The following is a 17,799-nucleotide window of genomic DNA, read 5'->3' as shown; positions in this document are numbered from 1 at the left end:
TGGTCATAGCATCCGCCTCGCACTGCATTTGCCCACGCCTTCAACGTCACGGGGGCGTAATGCGGACGTTTTCTACTTCCGGTTTACCGCGCAGGCTCCCCGGAAGAGGAACCGGGCTACATCCGGCAGGCCTGGGAGGACATCGAGTACATCCAGGGCGAGCAGCAGAAGTTCCTCGCCATGCGCGAGGACGTCGAGAAGGAGTTCGAGGAAGCCAGGGAGCACACGTACAGGCTTACCGAGGTTGGGATTGATTGATTGATTGATTGATTGATTGATTGATTGATTGATTGATTGATTGATTGATTGATTGATTGATTGATTGAACTCGTTTCGCTATTCAAAACTTCCTCCGTCCACACTGACAATTCGGCTCCTTTATCACGATCTGAGAAACAGATGTCTGTGTTGATCCTTATAGTTCACATTCCTCTCTGTTCCATTTCAGAATCTGCCGAACGTGGCGAGTTCCGAGGAACAGCGAGAGCTCCTGAGGCTACTGACTCAAGTGCACAAGCTTGAAGTCGAAAGTATCCTTCACTTCCGGAAGCAGTTTTCGAAAGAGCCTTCTCTAATTCAAACAAAGTGGCCATGCAATTATGCACACGCCCATGTTCGTACCTTGCCGGATAAAATGAGATGTGATCAAAATAGAGTTCTAGAGGGGGTGTTTTAGAAGTGGAATAAAAAAAGTGAAAAATTCGCCTGACTATACTGAAAGAGTTTGGTTTCGCTTGATTAGCGTCCAGAATGTAAGCTCTCGTTCACTGTGTTAACTTCGTCTACATATTCTGTCTTAAGTGTCGGTGAAGTTAGCGCAGTGCAATGCTCGTGAACGCGGATACATTGTTTCCCTTGACTGGAACCGCCCTCCAGAGATCGAGATGCAGACTGATCAGCTGATAAGGGAGCACGAGCTCAGGCAACGAGACCTGATGATTGTGCGTTTCGATCGCCAGCGGTTGCTGTGCGACGAGATAATCGGCAAGCAGAAAGTTCTGATCGACGGTGAGTGTTCCTCAGCGCAGAATGTGCGGCAATCATCTGCTTTGCGAAGCAATTCTCGTGGGTATCTATGTCGCTAATTAAAAACTTCGTCGGAGGCACTTAGATATCTGTTAACTGCGGGAAGGCGAAAGCCATTTGCGATTCATTGCACTGATTCGCAATTTTCACCCACATTATAGGTCACGTGAGGTCACTTGACCTTAAGATCACGTGACCTAGGTAGCGATGTGATGGGCGGACTGTCACCGCGAGTATGAGCCATTAAAGAGATATCGCCTTAATATTAGTATACAATGCAGCTAACGACGAATTTTGAATTTGAATTGAGGACAGCGCAGCGTGCTTTAGAAAGGAGAATAATACGTACGTGTAACGCTTAGAGACCGGAAGAGAGTGTAGTACTGGGTGAGGCAATAAACGCGGGTTAATGACACCCCGTAATCAAGAAGAAAGCGGCCTAGGTAAGTTGCGGGGATAAGGGAGCAGCAACTGGCACAAGACAGGGTTAATTGCAGGCCTTTGTCCTTTCGCGGGGCGTAGTTAGGCTGATGATGATCGTGCTGTAATAAACCAAATATCAATAATTAGAACTCGACGAGGACCAATAATCTGTCTGAAATTATTAATAGTTTAAGTTAAGTCGAGTCAATGCGCATGATGCTGATGAAACAGAAGCGCCAGTTCGAATAAACCGATAGTTCGAGTTAGACGAATTCGAGTTAACGGAGTTTCGCTTACTGTAACCATTGGCACAACATCCCCCGTTAGTGAAAAAGGTTGGGTGGCATGACGTCGACAAATGGGGCACCGAATAATGTAGAAAGAAGCCTAGACTCCTGAGTGCTGGCGCTTGTAAACCGGAAGGTTCGTGGGGCAGGAAACTGTCCTGGAGCTGAAATCCGGTGGAGACAGACACAAGGACACATAAAATGAAACTGGTGGCAGTTGCCACCAGTTCGCTATCCGTTAAACGTGGACGCAATGTCTGTCGATGGGACGCAATGTCTGCCTGCTCCAGAAAGATCTTGGTCTATGCAAAAAACAGAAGGAAAAGAAAGAAAGGCGTATAGAAAGAAAGGAAAGGTATGGAGGCACTGGCACCCCAATAAAAAAATCGAGGCTTGCTACAGAAACTGATAATGTATAAAATTTTGAATTATCTGCATTAAATGAATGTTTGCTTCTGCTTACATGAAATTCCAAAGAGTAAATGTGCGAAACAGCTGCCCGCGAATCCTTAAGAAATATCCCACGCGGCTTTTAGCGACTGTCGTAAAGGTTAAGTGTTGCACCGACTTACTAACTGGCCAGAACTGGGGTAACAAATAAACAGGCGCATTCGTTAATGATTAAGAACTGTCGTATTTTAATTGATTTTTTTTCTAATTTTCACTCTCGTAGAACTGTCTTCCGGAATGCGACGGCGGAAAGCAAGGAATGGTAAGTTCCATCTCGAATTCTGCTGGAAATATTTCAGAGTAAACTATCTGCATTTATTCGTGAAAAAGTACCAGCTTTATCTTCACCTACATGTGTCTGTCTTTTTTTCCGCATCGTTCACTTCGAGCAGCCCAAGCCACCAGGGAACTGAACGAGCTGTACCGCATCTACCAGCAAGAGATACAGGACCTCAGCACCGGCCGTGACTCGGTCATGAAGCACCTAAACGTCAACCCCTACCGGGTGAGCATCCTCGGTTTATTCTCCATCAGGTTACAGAGTAGGTTACTATAGTTAGCTTACTCTCACGGGGGTTAAGGAGAAACGTAGATTTATCAACCATTTCGCCAACAGTCATGGACCAGCGGCCACCTAACACGGCCCTCCGGTCACCAAACTCTTCAGTTCAGAATAACCTTATTGTTTCAACCGCCCCCCACCCCACAACCTGCCCTCTCCGACACGGCACGAAGGCCTCCGGGAGAGGAGTAGGGGGTTTATTTACTACTAGACCAACACTTAAATTTAAGTGATGCTGCAGCTGCTAGTTTGGTCAGTTCCTTTTGCACCCTGGAATCTGGGCTTCTCAATGCTTCATTCCATACTCTATCATCTTCATACTTGTTTTTCCTTGAAGCTTCTTTTGGATGAAATTAAATGTTTTCCACTCGCGCGGTTGAGTTCAGATGAGAGACGACGCCGCGGTGGCTCAGTGGTTATGGCGTTCGGCTGCTGACCCGAAAGACGCGGGTTCCGACCCTGGCCGTGGGGGTCGCATTTCTATGGAGGCTAAATGCTAGAGGTACTGTGCGATGTCGGTGCACGTTAAAGAACCCCAGGTGGCCGAAGTTTCCGGAGCCCTCCACTACGGCGTCCCTCACAGCCTGAGTCACATTGGGACGTTAAACCCCCACAAACCATAATTGTACCATATGAGAGACACTAAGTCCCGGTGGCTGTCTCGTACAGTTTAAACAGAAAGGAGTAAAAAGGAGAGTGGTCTAGGTGACAGCTTACTCTCTTTTTACTCCCATGTAGGTATATTTGTGTTTAGAGTGTAGAATTTAGTCTGGGTGGAATGTCATTACTCGTTTTATAAGCTCAGTAAAATTTAAAGGAGCACGGAGTGCTAATAGAAGTTGGTCTGTATCAATACAGCACCGCGTTCACATCACAGAGGCCCCTCTCATCAAAAACTGAGCTTTTATAAGCTACAAAAGGTCACAAAATTAGATACAGGTGTCGCCACCACCGGTCGATTTCGCAAGTAAAATGCGCTCGTGGGCTCCAATCTTTGAGCTGATCCCGGGGGCTACGTTTTGCCCTATTAGCTTCAAAACGGTGGCAAGCCGTCCATTTCGGTATTGACGTCAGGAGTTTGAATCGACCCTCGGGAGGATTTCTAAATCCCACTTTCTTTGCCTTTTGCGGCTGAACAAACGTCGAAATCGTCAGAAAGAGCCTAAGAATAAATTGTTCCCGAGAACAATAATTAGATGGTATTTGTCTCACCTGTATGACTACTTCTTCAGCACTGGCTGATGTCATGCCATTTATGGCTAAGAAGTACTTGCAACTGGGCTTGTTGGTGCGTATTCGTGAAAAACATGAGAGCGCAAAATGGCAACAAGGACAAGTAAGGGACAAGTACACACCAACAAGCCCAGTTGCAAGTACTTCTTAGCCATATTGCTTCTACATCAAGCTCTCTGTTTTGTGTTCAACCCTCGCCTTCCCATGTTCCAGCAGAGCTCGTCCTGTTCCCTTACTTGTCCGTGTTGTCATTTTGCGCTCTCATGTCTTTCACGATCATGCCATTTAGGTCCGAACATGCAGGGCAATATGTTTCTTTTTTTTTGCACGCTACGAAAGTAATGCTCTAATGATGCCGCTATACTTCTTCAACACCTCTGAAGACCGGCATAACTCAAGTCAGGTCGACCAAAACAGCAGCACCGATTAGCATAAACAGCTTTTTTAGAGTTAAGCGAGATATTCATTCGTGCATTTTAACACCCACGAACCAGGCATTGTAACGAAGCGGCTGAGCTGGCACAAGGCAGAACCACCTACGACAAACGTCCAGATTTCAGCAGTCGTCGCTCTCGTGTCAACTTTACGCGCGATTCGCCGTGAGAAGTGTCTGCCAGTTTGAGAGCCTCGTGCCAGCAAAGAACTCTTCAGTGCTCACGTTTCTCAATCAACAGCGACTAAAGACAGTACAGAAGGAACGTACCCTATTGATTAAAGCGTAAAGAAAAGCTGCAGTCTCACGGAAAAATTGGAGGGAACACTTAAGGTCCGCCTTAAGCGTATGCAGGACGTCATCCCTGCCGTGACAGGTGCTCCCGGAGGTAGGCCTTGTGCGGCCCAAGATGCTCTTCCTGAGCGACTAATCATTATATTTAACTGCCACCTGCCACGGTGGTCAGTTTGCTCACTATTCCGTGGGCAGGTTGGGCTGACGCCGCGCGGTCACATGACCAGGTGGCTCACCTGCCTCCTAGGTTGCCCTCTGGGCACCCCGTGCCAGAGTCACGCTCGTGATTTTTCGCTCACAACGCCAACGCCGGAAGTTTCTGAGTAGCGGGGACTTGAACGCTGTCGCGTTAATCGGAGTCGTGTAGGGCACTGAACGTCACCTTCACTGCAGCCCAACTCTGTCCTGGGTCTTCGGCCTCTGGGTTCGAGCGAGAGCATGTGGGACCTGAGCCACATGGAGCCGCTTCGAGAGGAAGATGACCGCGCCGACCAGCAGGGTGCGCCACTGTCCAGGTTAGCCCTTCTGTTGGCGTCGGTTGTATATATGTAACTCAGTGAGCGTAATCAGGCTTACGGTGTTTCACAACGACAGCTTTGAGCGCTTCGTCTAATCCGCTCATCGCTGACTGCACCGTGGCAGCTTGGCGGAAATAGCGCATGACGCACCGATCATAGCGCCAGTGATGTGACGTGCGAGAAATCTGCATGGTACTTTGTCATGGTGTTAACTATGTCAGCTAGTGGCGTAGTGTCACCAAAAAAGAAATTCACCTGACGTTTACCACTCTAATATACAATGCGAACCTAAGCGATGGGTTGCGGTCCGAAATGGCGATACGATATGCCAGTTGGAGAGTTATATCTCTTTATACAGAAACAAATATGAGCTTCTTCAGTTGTTAGACATGTTTGCTTAGAACTCACTGTATGATTACAGCAGCTCTGGCATACTCCTTTCTTGAGATAAAGTCCTGCATAGTAGACAAAAATGTTCCTTGGGCCAGCTCGATCAATTTCGTTTTAAAAACTATACTTTTAGAACATAAAAATAGCAAGCTGCAGATTAATAAATCACATACAGTTTCAGTCTAAAAATTTGCCAGTGCCTATTGCTAATATATTTCAATTTATTCAAACCAAATTTGGCCAAAACAGCAGAGTGCGTAAGCGCGACACTTTAAATCTTCGTGATCAAAAATTTTCTTTGCTTCGAAAATTGGGGATGGGGTGCAAAACCAATTGCAGATCCCTTTATTTCAATACTCAAGCCAAGTAAATTTAAGAAGTCGATCAGCCGCCCTGCGGATGATCTTATGCGGAGCCACCCAGCTGGTTCGTAAGTTATTGACACATGTCACGCATGACTGTCACTCTCACTGAACAAGCATAAATAGCTGCATGCCTATCAGCAGTGACTGGGCGGATTCATGGCCGACGGGACTGCATCGCGGTCTGAGGTATAGGGCTTCCGGCTGTAATTCGGTTGCCCATGTGCCAGAGGCTGGTGTAGAGGGAGGGTGTACAAACCAAGGGCAGCATTTTACATACGTATGCTTTAGTTATTAAAACAATGACGGCGACTCGGGTCCATCTAATTTTCGCTGCGAGTCTTCTTACGCTAGTGTTTTCATACGCTGGGGGAAATAGGATGCGGACAGAACAATGACACCGATAACTACACGAAAGAACTCACACTAAACAATTTCGCACCCATAAGGGTGCAAATTAGCTGTCCCCAGACGAACACCCTTTTGGGTGCTAAAAAGGGTGCAGAGATCAGCACCCTTCAGGAAAGGAGCACAGCATGCAAGTTTAGAGGGTGCGCATCAATCCAAGGCTTTTGCTTCACGGGTGAATCAATGTGGAGCACCCTTCCAACATCCATTCGTAGAGGTGTTGTGGAAAAATAGTGCCCTTTTATAAGGGTGCAACTTATGCCCTCTGAAGTATCATGAAGTGCACCCTTCCTTAAGGGTGCTGATCTCTGCACCTTTTTTTAGCACCCAACAGGTGGCAATGGGTGTTCATCTGGGGACATCTGATTCGTACCCTTATGGGTGATAAATTGTTTAGTGTGCAGGCTAATACATTTAGCGCTGTAATGTCGTGCGAAACAACAAATAGCCGATGGTCCCTTATGTTAACAGTGTGGACCGGAAGAGAAGGCTAAGTAGAACTAGGCAGATGAGATTAGGAAGTTTGCAGGGACAGGGTGTTCGCAACTGGCGCAGGACAAGGTTAACTGGAGGTCAGTGGCAGACCCTGCAGCAGACGTAGTTTGAATGGTGACCATCTTTCAAACTGCGGAACAAAAGCCTCTCAACGATTCGATTACAGGCTACATATCGCCGAGGTCGTTTCAACAAACAACGAAGTGTATATAGGTGGTGGCGTATCGCTGACCACTGCGCCCCGCTGTGCCGGCCCCTCTTCCAGTCAGAGCGACAACATGGCGGACAGGAGACACGCAGCTGTGCGTGCTCACGGAGACGCCGGAGGAGGACGGAGAGGAGGAAGAGAGGGAGGAGCGCTCCGTAGCACCCGCCATGGCCAGCACCAAGGCCCCAACGGGGGCAGCAGCAGCAGCAGCAGCGACACCATCTCGGAGCCCCAGACGCCCGGAAGTCGTCTGCTGTCACACCTGCCTCCCGTGGAGGTATACGCTAGTCCATAGGTGCAGGGTATCCACCTTTTCAGTGTGTTTAGGAGCAATCCCAAATATGCGGTAGGTTTCTCCACATTGGGAGTAGGCTGTGACACCATCCGTGACGTAAGAAAAGGAAAATAGGCACTTTTAGGATAGGGTGACTCTATCGGCTGGGGGCATATGGGAATAGCGCGAATGCCCAAGACAATGACCGGGGGAGGAGGCGCTATCCTGCGCCTGCACACTGGCCCACCGCTGTTCCTCTATGCCCTTAACCGATAGCGTCACCCTGTCCTAAAGGTCTTTAATTACCAAGCGGCTGCAGAACATATAGCGTGATAAGCTGCAGCAGTGTTTTGCGCCACTGCCAGGCCGCTGTCCCGCATTCATGGTAAGGTGTGGCGTACGTAGCTTCGCATCTCCACCCAGTCGAGCTTTACAAGCAGGCGTGGGAAACTGCTCGCATAGTTCAACACTGACCATGACAAGTGATCCGACCCTAACCGGAGTGCCGTTCTGTGGGCGCAGTTGACCAACTACGTCAGCCACCGGGACGACATCGAGGCCAGCACGCGGCGCATCTCGAGCCTGGCCGCCCAGAGGCGGTTCCTGCGCACGGCCGAGCGCTCGCGCAGCCAGTGGCTCGAGAGCGCCGCGGAGCCGGGCACGCCGCAGGTGCGCCGCTACGTGGGGTCGGGCGCCAACTCGCTCTCGCCCTCGGGGCTGGCCAATGGGGGCATGTCGTCTGCGCTGGACCGCCGCATGCTGCACCCGGCATACAGGTGTGACGTCAGCAGCCGAGCTCCAAGTCGATGCTTACACACGTCGAGGAAGAAAAGCTCAGCAGAGGAGAGGTTCTTGCTATCTGAGCTGCACGCCGAAAACTGTGCCGGAAGTCACGAGCTTTTGCAAGGACTACCGGGAGTCTTTGGCCGACGGCGCGCAGCCAATAGTAGCGCTTGGCGCATCGGCGTCGTCTGCTGCATTGTCTGCTGCGCATGCGCAAGCGCGCTGAGACGGCGGCCATGTAGGGGGGAGGAGAGTGGATGCATGAGAGAGCCTTCATGGCCGACTTCAAAAAATTTGACGTAACCGCCTCTCCTGAGTTTTTTCCTTCTTTCATGAGTATACACCATTTCAAATGCGTCTTCTGGGCGCAGCCATATTGAGCTTTATCATAGCGTGTACCGCCTACCGTCACCGCTTACCGCGGCCGCCTGTCGCCAATGAACAATGAGGAGGCTCAGATGGAGCTAGCTGCCATCTAGCTGCCATCTGTCAATGCACACGCACAGATGGTGCCAGGTGCCTGCACCTGGCTCTTCGCCACCATCTGCTCACACGCACTGGCGGGTTGCGGTTGCTGTAAACGGTCGCGGCAGGCGGTACATATGCTACATGCTAAAACTCTCGAATTGCCACTGGGCTGCATCAGGAGAGTTCCAAGGGTGGATTTCACAGAGGCAGCTTACTGATGATGATGATGATGATTAATTTTTATGGCGCAAGGACGTCTATGGCCAAAGAGTGCCATGGCAGAAGGTATTTTTCGATTGCTGAAGGTGGGGTCAAGGACCCATTTTCTTACTGGGCATGTGCGGAACAGTGCACGCAAGCATACAGTCAGAATCAATATGGATGTGATGTGATTGGTCTAAAGCTGCCAAGTTTAGCCGTGACTGTTGTGCGACTCGCGGCACTCAAGGAAACTTCTCAACAGGGCCGCTCAAATATTGTTACAATAGAAAAAATAAGTACGATAGTTCTTTAACCGTAACTACTGAAGCATTACTTATGCCTTTCCCGTCAATAAACCCTCTCTCTGTACGGAAATTGTACGGAAATCCACATGTTTTCTGCATTTTATTTGTGCAGTTTCAACACGATGGGCATGTCATCATATGTAATCCGTGGGGGTTCTAACCTTTCGGAGAGTTGATCCAGTTAGTAAAGCATCTGGAAATTATAGAAAACAGACGAAAGGTGAAGCAAGCAACGGGCACCACTAGCATTGTGCTGTTCGTTCTTTGCTTCTTTTTTCTTCCGTTCGCGCTGTTATCCTCCTATATGCATTGTCCGCTTAGTCCGCATAGTTTCTGTACTTTCATTCTGAGTCATACCAAAACCACTCTTGACTAATAAGGAATTCCATGTAAGCCACCCAGAAAATATGCAGACTTTTGGCGGTTGTCATATGGAACGTTTCACCAGGAATACCAGTTAAGAAGCAGTGCATGAAAACTATTGGCCCCCAAAAAATTTTTATTCTGTTTCAGGAGGGACTCACTGGAGTCACTGCCCCAGCTGGAGGACAGATACCAAAGATCACAAAGGAAAAAAGGTACGACTCAAGCGTAACTTTCAGTATTGTGCACATGCTGTTAGGACTTGTGCATTGTTTGTGCAAGTGTAAATCTAAAAATTAATGGTGATCATCTAGGACATATATAGCTAAATTGGATTGTCGCCATAAGTGCAGCCTCCTCAGGAGGAGTATAAAGATAGTGATGCTGAATTTAGCTCCTTGTATATAACAAAAGTGTCAGTTATGAGCAGCGCATACTAGTTGCTCATCACGGTTAAAAAAGAAATAGAGCAGGGAGTTGTAAACAGCACATTGTAGTTCATTATTTTCAAACAAGCCGCAAAGTTCTGCCATCGTACAAAGTGCAGTAGTATCCTTTAATTATTTCGGTGCTTGATACATTAACCTTGTGTTTTCAAGAAATTGAATAGGAGTCTTGACTTCTAAAATTCTGTCGCTTCAGGCTCCTACATTACATGAATGCAAAGAAATTGGTAGATTTGTATTAACGCACACCAAATTATGCTAATTTTTTTATGCCCATAAAAGATAAACCTTCGCAGATGTACCTGGGTCCTACATCAGATCAATGGGATGAGTAAAAAACATTCCTCTGCATTTTGCTATATGAATGATCCCTTTCAATTTTTCACCTCAAGGTATAGCATTTTTGCTTAGTAATGAATTGCTTCTGCATCACTAAAAGCTGGCGACATTTACTTTTCTTTGAGTCAAGTGTTGGTGAATGCTGTGCGTGTAATAATACTATAAATATTAATTATCTATTGTAGCAGAAACGAAAATTACTAATTTTAGTGCTGTCTGTATCTTGTGTGATTCACAGGAAATTTCAAGGTAAATATTATCTTGTCAACAGTACATGTGACGTCGTACTGACAAGCGATCATTTTAATACTTTCAATTTGCATTTCGTCAATTGTGATGCTATCACTTGTTCACAATGGCACCTTATCGCACGAGCACACCGTATCAGGACAAGCGAAAGCATTCAGGTGCACTGGAGCACATGGCATGCACGCAACATTTCAACATCTCTCTCCGTAGCTGCGAGCAGTCACTTTTCTGTCAATTATTCATGTTGTCTTTTAATCAACTTTCTCTCCGGGAAAAAAAACAATGTAGCAAAACAGAGATTTAACACTGAAATAAGCATTTCAAAATCCTAGCTGGTGAATAGCAAGTATTTTGTTCTACAAATGACATGTTTCGCGGATGAAAGTGGAAGGCACATTTGGACCCAGTGTGTATAGCAGAGTAGTTTGTGTTTGTTGTTTTGCTTACAGGGAACTGCATGTTAGATATGCAGCCTTTGCTAATATCTGACATAAGATTCTGGTTATTTCAAAAAGACTCGCCGATAGAAAATTCGCTGTAATCTGCAAGTCCTCTAAAGCTAGCTTCTTTAATGACATAAGACTGAGGTGTAGACGACCAGGATGACCTCTTCGAAGTTGTCCTGAATAGTGTCTTCTGGACTCTACCAGGACAAAGTCCTCTGAGGTCGTCCAAGCACAATGTCTTCTGCATCTTCAAAAAAGTCAGGGCACTGTAAAACCCTGTAAGCGAAGAAGCGTTATACCATACCTCTTCTTAGACCTTCTTTAGCCATCAACACCGAGCTGCAGTATACCGTTCCGTTATCACTTCCTAATTAAAATGTTCCTCTTGTGGAATGTCTCAAGTCTGAGCACACGGGCAAACCAGACACCTAAACTGTGATAGCTGATTTAGCAAGCTGTGCCAAGTCAGCATAACATTGCGATAATGCCAACGGCCTGTCTGCACATTGCACTGGGAGCACGTTAATTTCTGCAGCCCGATCTGAGTCGTCTCTTGTTCAGTGCAGTCCAGCTGGCAACCTTCTCCGAGTTGGGACCCGCAGGTCCACACGATGTGTACTCTCACTCACTGTAACTTCGTACAGTACGTGTCGCACAAACTGGAGCTTGCTTCAACCAATCATGAGCTGAATTGATGAAACCGTTCACATGTAATAACATTGCTGATAGGCCAATGTCATCATGGTGCTGCCAACTGAGTATTCAGTGTAAAGGGAAAGTTGTCCTGGACAAGCTCTTTCAAGTTTGCCCAGCTAGAGGTTGTTCAGGAAATCATCCTGGCCATTGTCTCCTTGGTTGTCTCAGAGCATCTGCAATTGGCTGTAGGGATAGCTAACAGTACTGGACCGAGGGCACCGGACAAGCATGACCAGGTCCTTTGTGGCTTTGTAACACAAGAGTACCTGCTGACTTCCTTTGCCCTCGACATTGAAGCAGCAGGGCTGGTATAGCTATCGACCTTTCCACAAAGTGGCCAAAGGCCACCACCATAGTCGGCACTGGGCTGTGGGAGGCACTTGCCAACACACACTCGCAGAACTCGAGGGAACTTGGGTATGAATCTTCCCCACGTTCTTGTTTAAACATCACATGACCAGGCTGTCTTAAAAGGTCTTTCGCTGCCACTTCTTCGTAGCGCAGGAGAGTAAGAAGTTTGGGAGCGCTTTTTTTTTTCTTCTAACGAGGAACAGAGCATTAAGATTGCATGTATAGAACACGAGGACAGGAATAGCACCCAGTCTTAACGTTACGGTCTTCGTTGTTAAAGTATGTCTGACCAACTGGCCCCTCAGTCTTTCCTGTTAGTGTTTGTTATCTTGTTTGTTTTCAGAAACAGCGTTGTGAATACGGCGCACGAGTAAGATGGTGCGAGGTCTATATCTTCCTCGAAGGGGTGCAGTTCTGGTGCGACAGAGTACACCAAGTTACCAAGCGAGCTCTAGCTGGCAGCTACAGAGACAGATGGAAAAATGTTTCTTGCTGCAGGTGCTGACCAGTGTGTGCCTGTGTCTCTTTTCTCCCTTCCTCTCTTCGGTGTGTTTCCAGAGCAAGAGTCGTGTAGCATTCAGTAGACACGGGGCATGGTCTGTCCTCGAGGACCCATGGCGACAAAAACCCATCTAGCCGGTGGCTGGCAGCTCGCCCTTCTGTGTGTGTCTGCCTGTGTTTCCACCTCTAGATGCGCTGATCCTCCGCTCCCGCGTCCTGAGAACTGTCAGCAGCACCAGGTCTCTGCCGGCCAGGACCGCGACTGCCACCATCCGGCATCCTCACAACCAGCACGCCCACCATGGCGGCATCACGCTGCAGGATGTGCTGCGCTTCTACGTGGAACGCTGAACATTAATAATGCGGACACCTCCAGGAGAGTTAAAACACAGTGTATAGTTACTCCTTTGGCAAATGCTACTCCAGAGGAGTCAACAGAGAGTGTATAGTTACTCCCTTGGCAATTGCTACTCCAGGAGAGTCAAGAGAGAGTGTATAGTTACTCCCTTGGCAGTTGCTACCCCAGGAGAGTCAACAGAGAGTGCATAGTTACTCCCTTGGCAAATGCTACCCCAAGAAAGTCAACAGAGAGTGTATAGATACTCCCTTGGAAAATGCTACTCCAGAGGAGTCAACAGAGAGTGTATAGTTACTCCCTTGGCAATTGCTACTCCAGGAGAGTCAAGAGAGAGTGTATAGTTACTCCCTTGGCAGTTGCTACCCCAGGAGAGTCAACAGAGAGTGCATAGTTACTCCCTTGGCAAATGCTACCCCAAGAAAGTCAACAGAGAGTGTATAGATACTCCCTTGGAAAATGCTACTCCAGAGGAGTCAACAGAGAGTGTATAGTTAATCCCTTGGCGATTGCTACTCCAGACGAGTCAAGAGAGAGTGTATAGTTACTCCCTTGGTGAATGCTGCTTCATAGACCATTAGAACTGGCTTTCCAAGCAAACCCACTGCGGCCTGGGTGGTGTGTCTTTACACACTCCACGAGACAATTTCGAAGGCCGTGCATGAGATCATACGGGTCAGAACGAATGTATGGCTGACATTGTCGGTTGATCACTGTGCGAACCATTCATCGCAGCTGAGTATGATTCAAGGATACCCTCAGCCTGCCTACAGTGCTCTGTAATGGACAAAAAGTATGGTGGGGCAGCCAGAAAAAGAATGTAAACCAATATGCAGTGAATAATGCAAACTTGATGAGCGGTGTTACTTTACTGAACCCACCAAATCGTATTTTGGCGAGAACTTGCAAAAAATAGAACCGCAGTGTTTTTCGCTGAGATTTTTGTAACACAAATGGGAGTAACATACGCACAGCATTAATATGCACAAAGTGTACATAAATTTCCTTAGCTGACTAAACCAACCACTGCGAAGTGATTGATCGAGTGCTATTCAGCAGTGATCAAACGACTGTAATTATAAGAACACAAAAAACCCCTTTCGCTTGTTTGGCTCAGTGATTTACACTGCCAAGAAAGCGAAGACAACACATTATGTCAAAACAAGAGCTTTCTTAGACCATTTGAATTAAAGGGATGCAGCTGAATGATATGCAAAGGATTATCCGTGCTGGTGTCCCGTCTGCACGCTTTGTATGATACGCACCAATCACAATGATTCATCTCTTTGTAATGCACGATGACGTGCCCTACACTGTCAACGTCTGCTTATGTAGTATACGCTGCACATGGCTCACTGTCGTGCAAAATCATTAATACGCAGTATCGCTGGCTTCTTGACAAGGCTGCGCAACACCACAAGCAACTGTGGTGAGTTCCTCGAGTAATTGTGAATACATATGCAGATAACTGTTTATTAGCGTTTCTCACATCTTTTGCAAACGTTGTACGAAAATGCATTACCCATGCAACTTTTAATGGCCGGTGAATGCACAGCGACTTCAGAGTGATGAAAAAACACTAAAACGAGTTCACACGATTGAAGTTCAGTAAGTTTTGCCTTCGGGGCTGAAAGTTTGTTTTTGTATTGAGTGGCAGAGCTTAAAAAAAACTGAAGACTACACTTAAGCTCTGTCTTGAGAGCATGGCACGATAGGGTTAATGCCCATATATGCAGAATGGGTCATTCTCTACATTACATTCATATATTCTTCATACCTCCTGGCGCGGTGATGCAGTGAGTAAGCGGTTAAGCGATGCACCACTGCACTGCGATGGCAGGTGCTGCCACCACTGGGGCTTATAAGACCCAGGTTACTCTTGCTGAGCAACCTCTCATGACTGATCACTGATTTAACTGCCACCTGCCACAGTGGGCAGTTTGCTCACAATCCTGTGTGCAAGTTGGGATGACGTCACAAGGTCACGTGACCAAAGTGGTCCACCTGCCACCTAGATGGCTTCTCTGGGGATTTATTTTGGATTTCTCACTCACGGCTGGCATTTCTGTAACAAGGTGTATTGTTGGGCAAGTTGGCGAGTCTGTCTTTCTTGTCCTGTGTTTTTTGCGGTTTTCCTACAGAATTTCTGTTACTCATGACCCTTAATACTATCGCGTTAGTATTACATTTAATTGAAAGTTACAAATGTCATCTTTCACTGGAGTTTATAAGTTTTTAATGCAATACCATTAAGGAGCCCGTGTCGCAGAAAAGCCATCGTTGTCGGCGGCTTCCTTGGCCACGAGCGAAAAATCCCCAGAGAAGCAAGCTGGGTAGCAGGTGGGCAACCTAGGTCACGTGACCGCGTGTCGTCATCACAACCAGCCCACCGGATTGTGAGAAAACTGCCCACCATGGTAGGTGGCAGTTAAATTAATGGCACATCGCGAGAGGTTGCTCGGGAAGAGCAACCTGGGTCGCAAAAGTTCCACAGATGGCAGCACCTTCCATCGCAGGGCAGTGACGCATCACGTAACTGCTGCACCACTGCGCCAGGAGTGGTCTGACGACTCCCAGGAATCTATGAATCTAAAGTAGAGAATCATCAATTCCGCATATACGGGCATTAACCCACTAACGCTATCGCACCATACCCTTAAGGCGGAGCTTAAGCGTCCCATCCAATTCGGTGGCATAGCATTTCTTTCCAGCGGCAGTGCTCACATGCCAACGGTGAACAAGCTCACGGAAACAGCACCGTACACTGGTCCTTTTCATAACACCAAAACATCAGAGCCACCTCACACTGGTGTCTTTTTCGTCAGATGCAAAGCATGTACCCTTCAGACGTTCCTTCATCTTGAGACGGAGCTGAAAATTTGGTAGCAAGCTAGAGGTCTGGGCTGTTGCATGGCTGAGGCAAAACAGTCCCCTAATTCTTCTATAACAGCCTGCAGTGTGATAGACTATAGTCAGATACAACCATCAAAAACGAAGCGACGGATACCCTTCAAAAAAAGGCCCCCCAACCAACGGCATCGGCATATCGTCTTTATTAGGTTCTATCTGACTTTAGCACATTCCTGGCTTAAATGAGTCACCACGGGTAGAGAATACTGAAAATTGAAGTGCCCCTAAAAAAAAAGGTGATATTTCAGTCCTACACTTGAATTTAGCATCTTTCAATTCCATCACTCTAATGAAGTTACAGCCTTGGAGGCGAACGTTACTGAACACCCACAGTAAGGACGAGCTCTCATCAGGAGCAGGCAGCACTAATAAGGACTGCGTTTCAGTACAGAACAGGGTTTTGTGTGCTTTTCATGACATATACCTGGGAGTAATATTAGCATCAATGTACTTGAAAGTAAGCTGTTTCAATGTGAATAGTTGCTTTGTGTAAATGTGGGTGTTCCGTCTGCCACTGCGGAGATCCCTAAAACTGCACTTGCTTCTGTGGCAATGGTGATCTCAGCGTACTGAATGTTGATGGGAAACATTACAAGCTGTCTCTGACCGTCCCCTCAAAGTCTGTACCACTGAATTTTTGTTAATTATAGAAAGCTAGTTACTGAATACACTTCAGGTGGCGCTATGTATCCACCCGTCCAGTAGATTTACTGCCAAAAAAATGAAAAGGAGCGGCTGTCCAAGTTTTAAGTATATGTGCCTCTCAGGCTAAATGTTTACAAGTTTCTAAGCCTAAATTCCGGCCTCTAGTGTCCACTGCCACTTGCACCGCCCGGCAAGTGGCCCCAAAGGTTGGATACTCTGGGCAACCCACTCAGCAGCCTCAATATATAGGTCCTAATATTGTTTTTACTAGAACCAGACAGGGCCCGTATTCTTGTAGTGTCCACAAAGCTTACATATCCAAATAAGCATAAACTGGGGTGCGTTCTGTTGCTTCAAAAAAACGGCATATGCCGCCGCTGCTGCCCTATCGGATCGCATTGGCTGCGTAGAAGCTCCCAACCCCTCTACATCAAACATAGCCCCTATAGGAAGTATTCACAGACGTTATAGCAGCCGCCATTTTAATTTTTACAGCATTAGTAGCCTCATCGGAATAAAAATATGTCCTCGGTCACTGAACTCACTGATTTGCTGTAAAAAAGTGACGTCACCACACTGGAAGTGACGTCACTTCTGGTAAAGGCATCAACAATCGGCTTATGGCCACCTGTTTCAGCTTGCAGTGCAGACACTACGCGCTTAAAACATAAAAGAACGTCTTGTTGGGCTAGTTGGTACTTGTCGGTTAAAGGCGCGAAACACACACAGGCACAAGGAAAGTAGCCGCGACTGAACGCAACTCGCAGCTGCTTACAACAAAATGGCACCTGCGACGTCACGTGAATACCTCCTATATCTGCTTCCTAACACTTTAATTAATAAATATTCTAAGCTGATGTGTATTATTCACTTCTGCACTGAAATTATTGATGCAATGACAACTGCAATTTCTGCCGAGCTGAGGTAACAGGAAAGACGGGTGAGCTGTCGTTCCTCAGTCGTCTCCTCAGCATTTGGGCCTTAAACCAATTCGCGCAGACCAAAGTGAATATTCCAGTTTAGTGGACACTTCCAAAATACAGGCTCCACCCTCAACCAACTTGTGCATCTCTGCTGCTGGGCTTCTGTTTGCAATCTTATAGCCTTAAGTGTTGATAAGCCTCGTCATGTTAAATAGAAATAAGCTGTGTTATGTTTGCAAGTGAACATGCGTACTTAATTGCAAATTAACTCTACAGAATATGCAATGTCATTCACAGCAGCAATGAGCATCCATCACAGACGTCTCGTGCTGCTCATTAGCAACTTGTACGTAATTTTGGGGGGAGCAAATGCTTGACTACTGGTTAAGTGACTAGTGACGCGCCACTATTCACTCTTCATTGATTGCACTTATTATTGACAACCTTATAGGTTA

At 47.0% G+C, this 17,799-nt stretch overlaps 1 protein-coding gene across 2 annotated transcripts in view; it reads left to right on the top strand.

The window, feature by feature from the left end:
- Positions 1 to 12,944, top strand: part of LOC144100121 (kinesin-like protein KIF19) — a 105,287-nt gene extending 92,343 nt beyond the window's left edge. Inside the window, exons 14-23 of one of the 2 annotated variants that reach the window (XR_013307527.1) lie at positions 95 to 243; positions 449 to 530; positions 877 to 1,008; positions 2,410 to 2,448; positions 2,579 to 2,691; positions 5,102 to 5,223; positions 7,151 to 7,366; positions 7,886 to 8,139; positions 9,634 to 9,698; positions 12,702 to 12,944. Coding sequence is in view for 1 of the 2 variants with exons in the window: in XM_077633155.1 (XP_077489281.1) it covers positions 95 to 243; positions 449 to 530; positions 877 to 1,008; positions 2,410 to 2,448; positions 2,579 to 2,691; positions 5,102 to 5,223; positions 7,147 to 7,366; positions 7,886 to 8,139; positions 9,634 to 9,698; positions 12,702 to 12,862 (1,337 nt within the window). In the remaining variant the exon portion in view is untranslated. Of the gene's footprint in view, positions 1 to 94; positions 244 to 448; positions 531 to 876; positions 1,009 to 2,409; positions 2,449 to 2,578; positions 2,692 to 5,101; positions 5,224 to 7,146; positions 7,367 to 7,885; positions 8,140 to 9,633; positions 9,699 to 12,701 lie in introns of both variants that reach the window. The other variant, XM_077633155.1, reaches the window with a different exon arrangement.
- The last annotated feature ends 4,855 nt before the right edge of the window (positions 12,945 to 17,799 follow it).

The sequence above is a fragment of the Amblyomma americanum genome, chromosome 8, assembly GCF_052857255.1.
Source record: "Amblyomma americanum isolate KBUSLIRL-KWMA chromosome 8, ASM5285725v1, whole genome shotgun sequence".
Taxonomy (NCBI): domain Eukaryota; kingdom Metazoa; phylum Arthropoda; class Arachnida; order Ixodida; family Ixodidae; genus Amblyomma; species Amblyomma americanum.
Note: the sequence above shows the minus strand (reverse complement) of the source record. Positions and strands in the feature narration are given on the sequence as shown.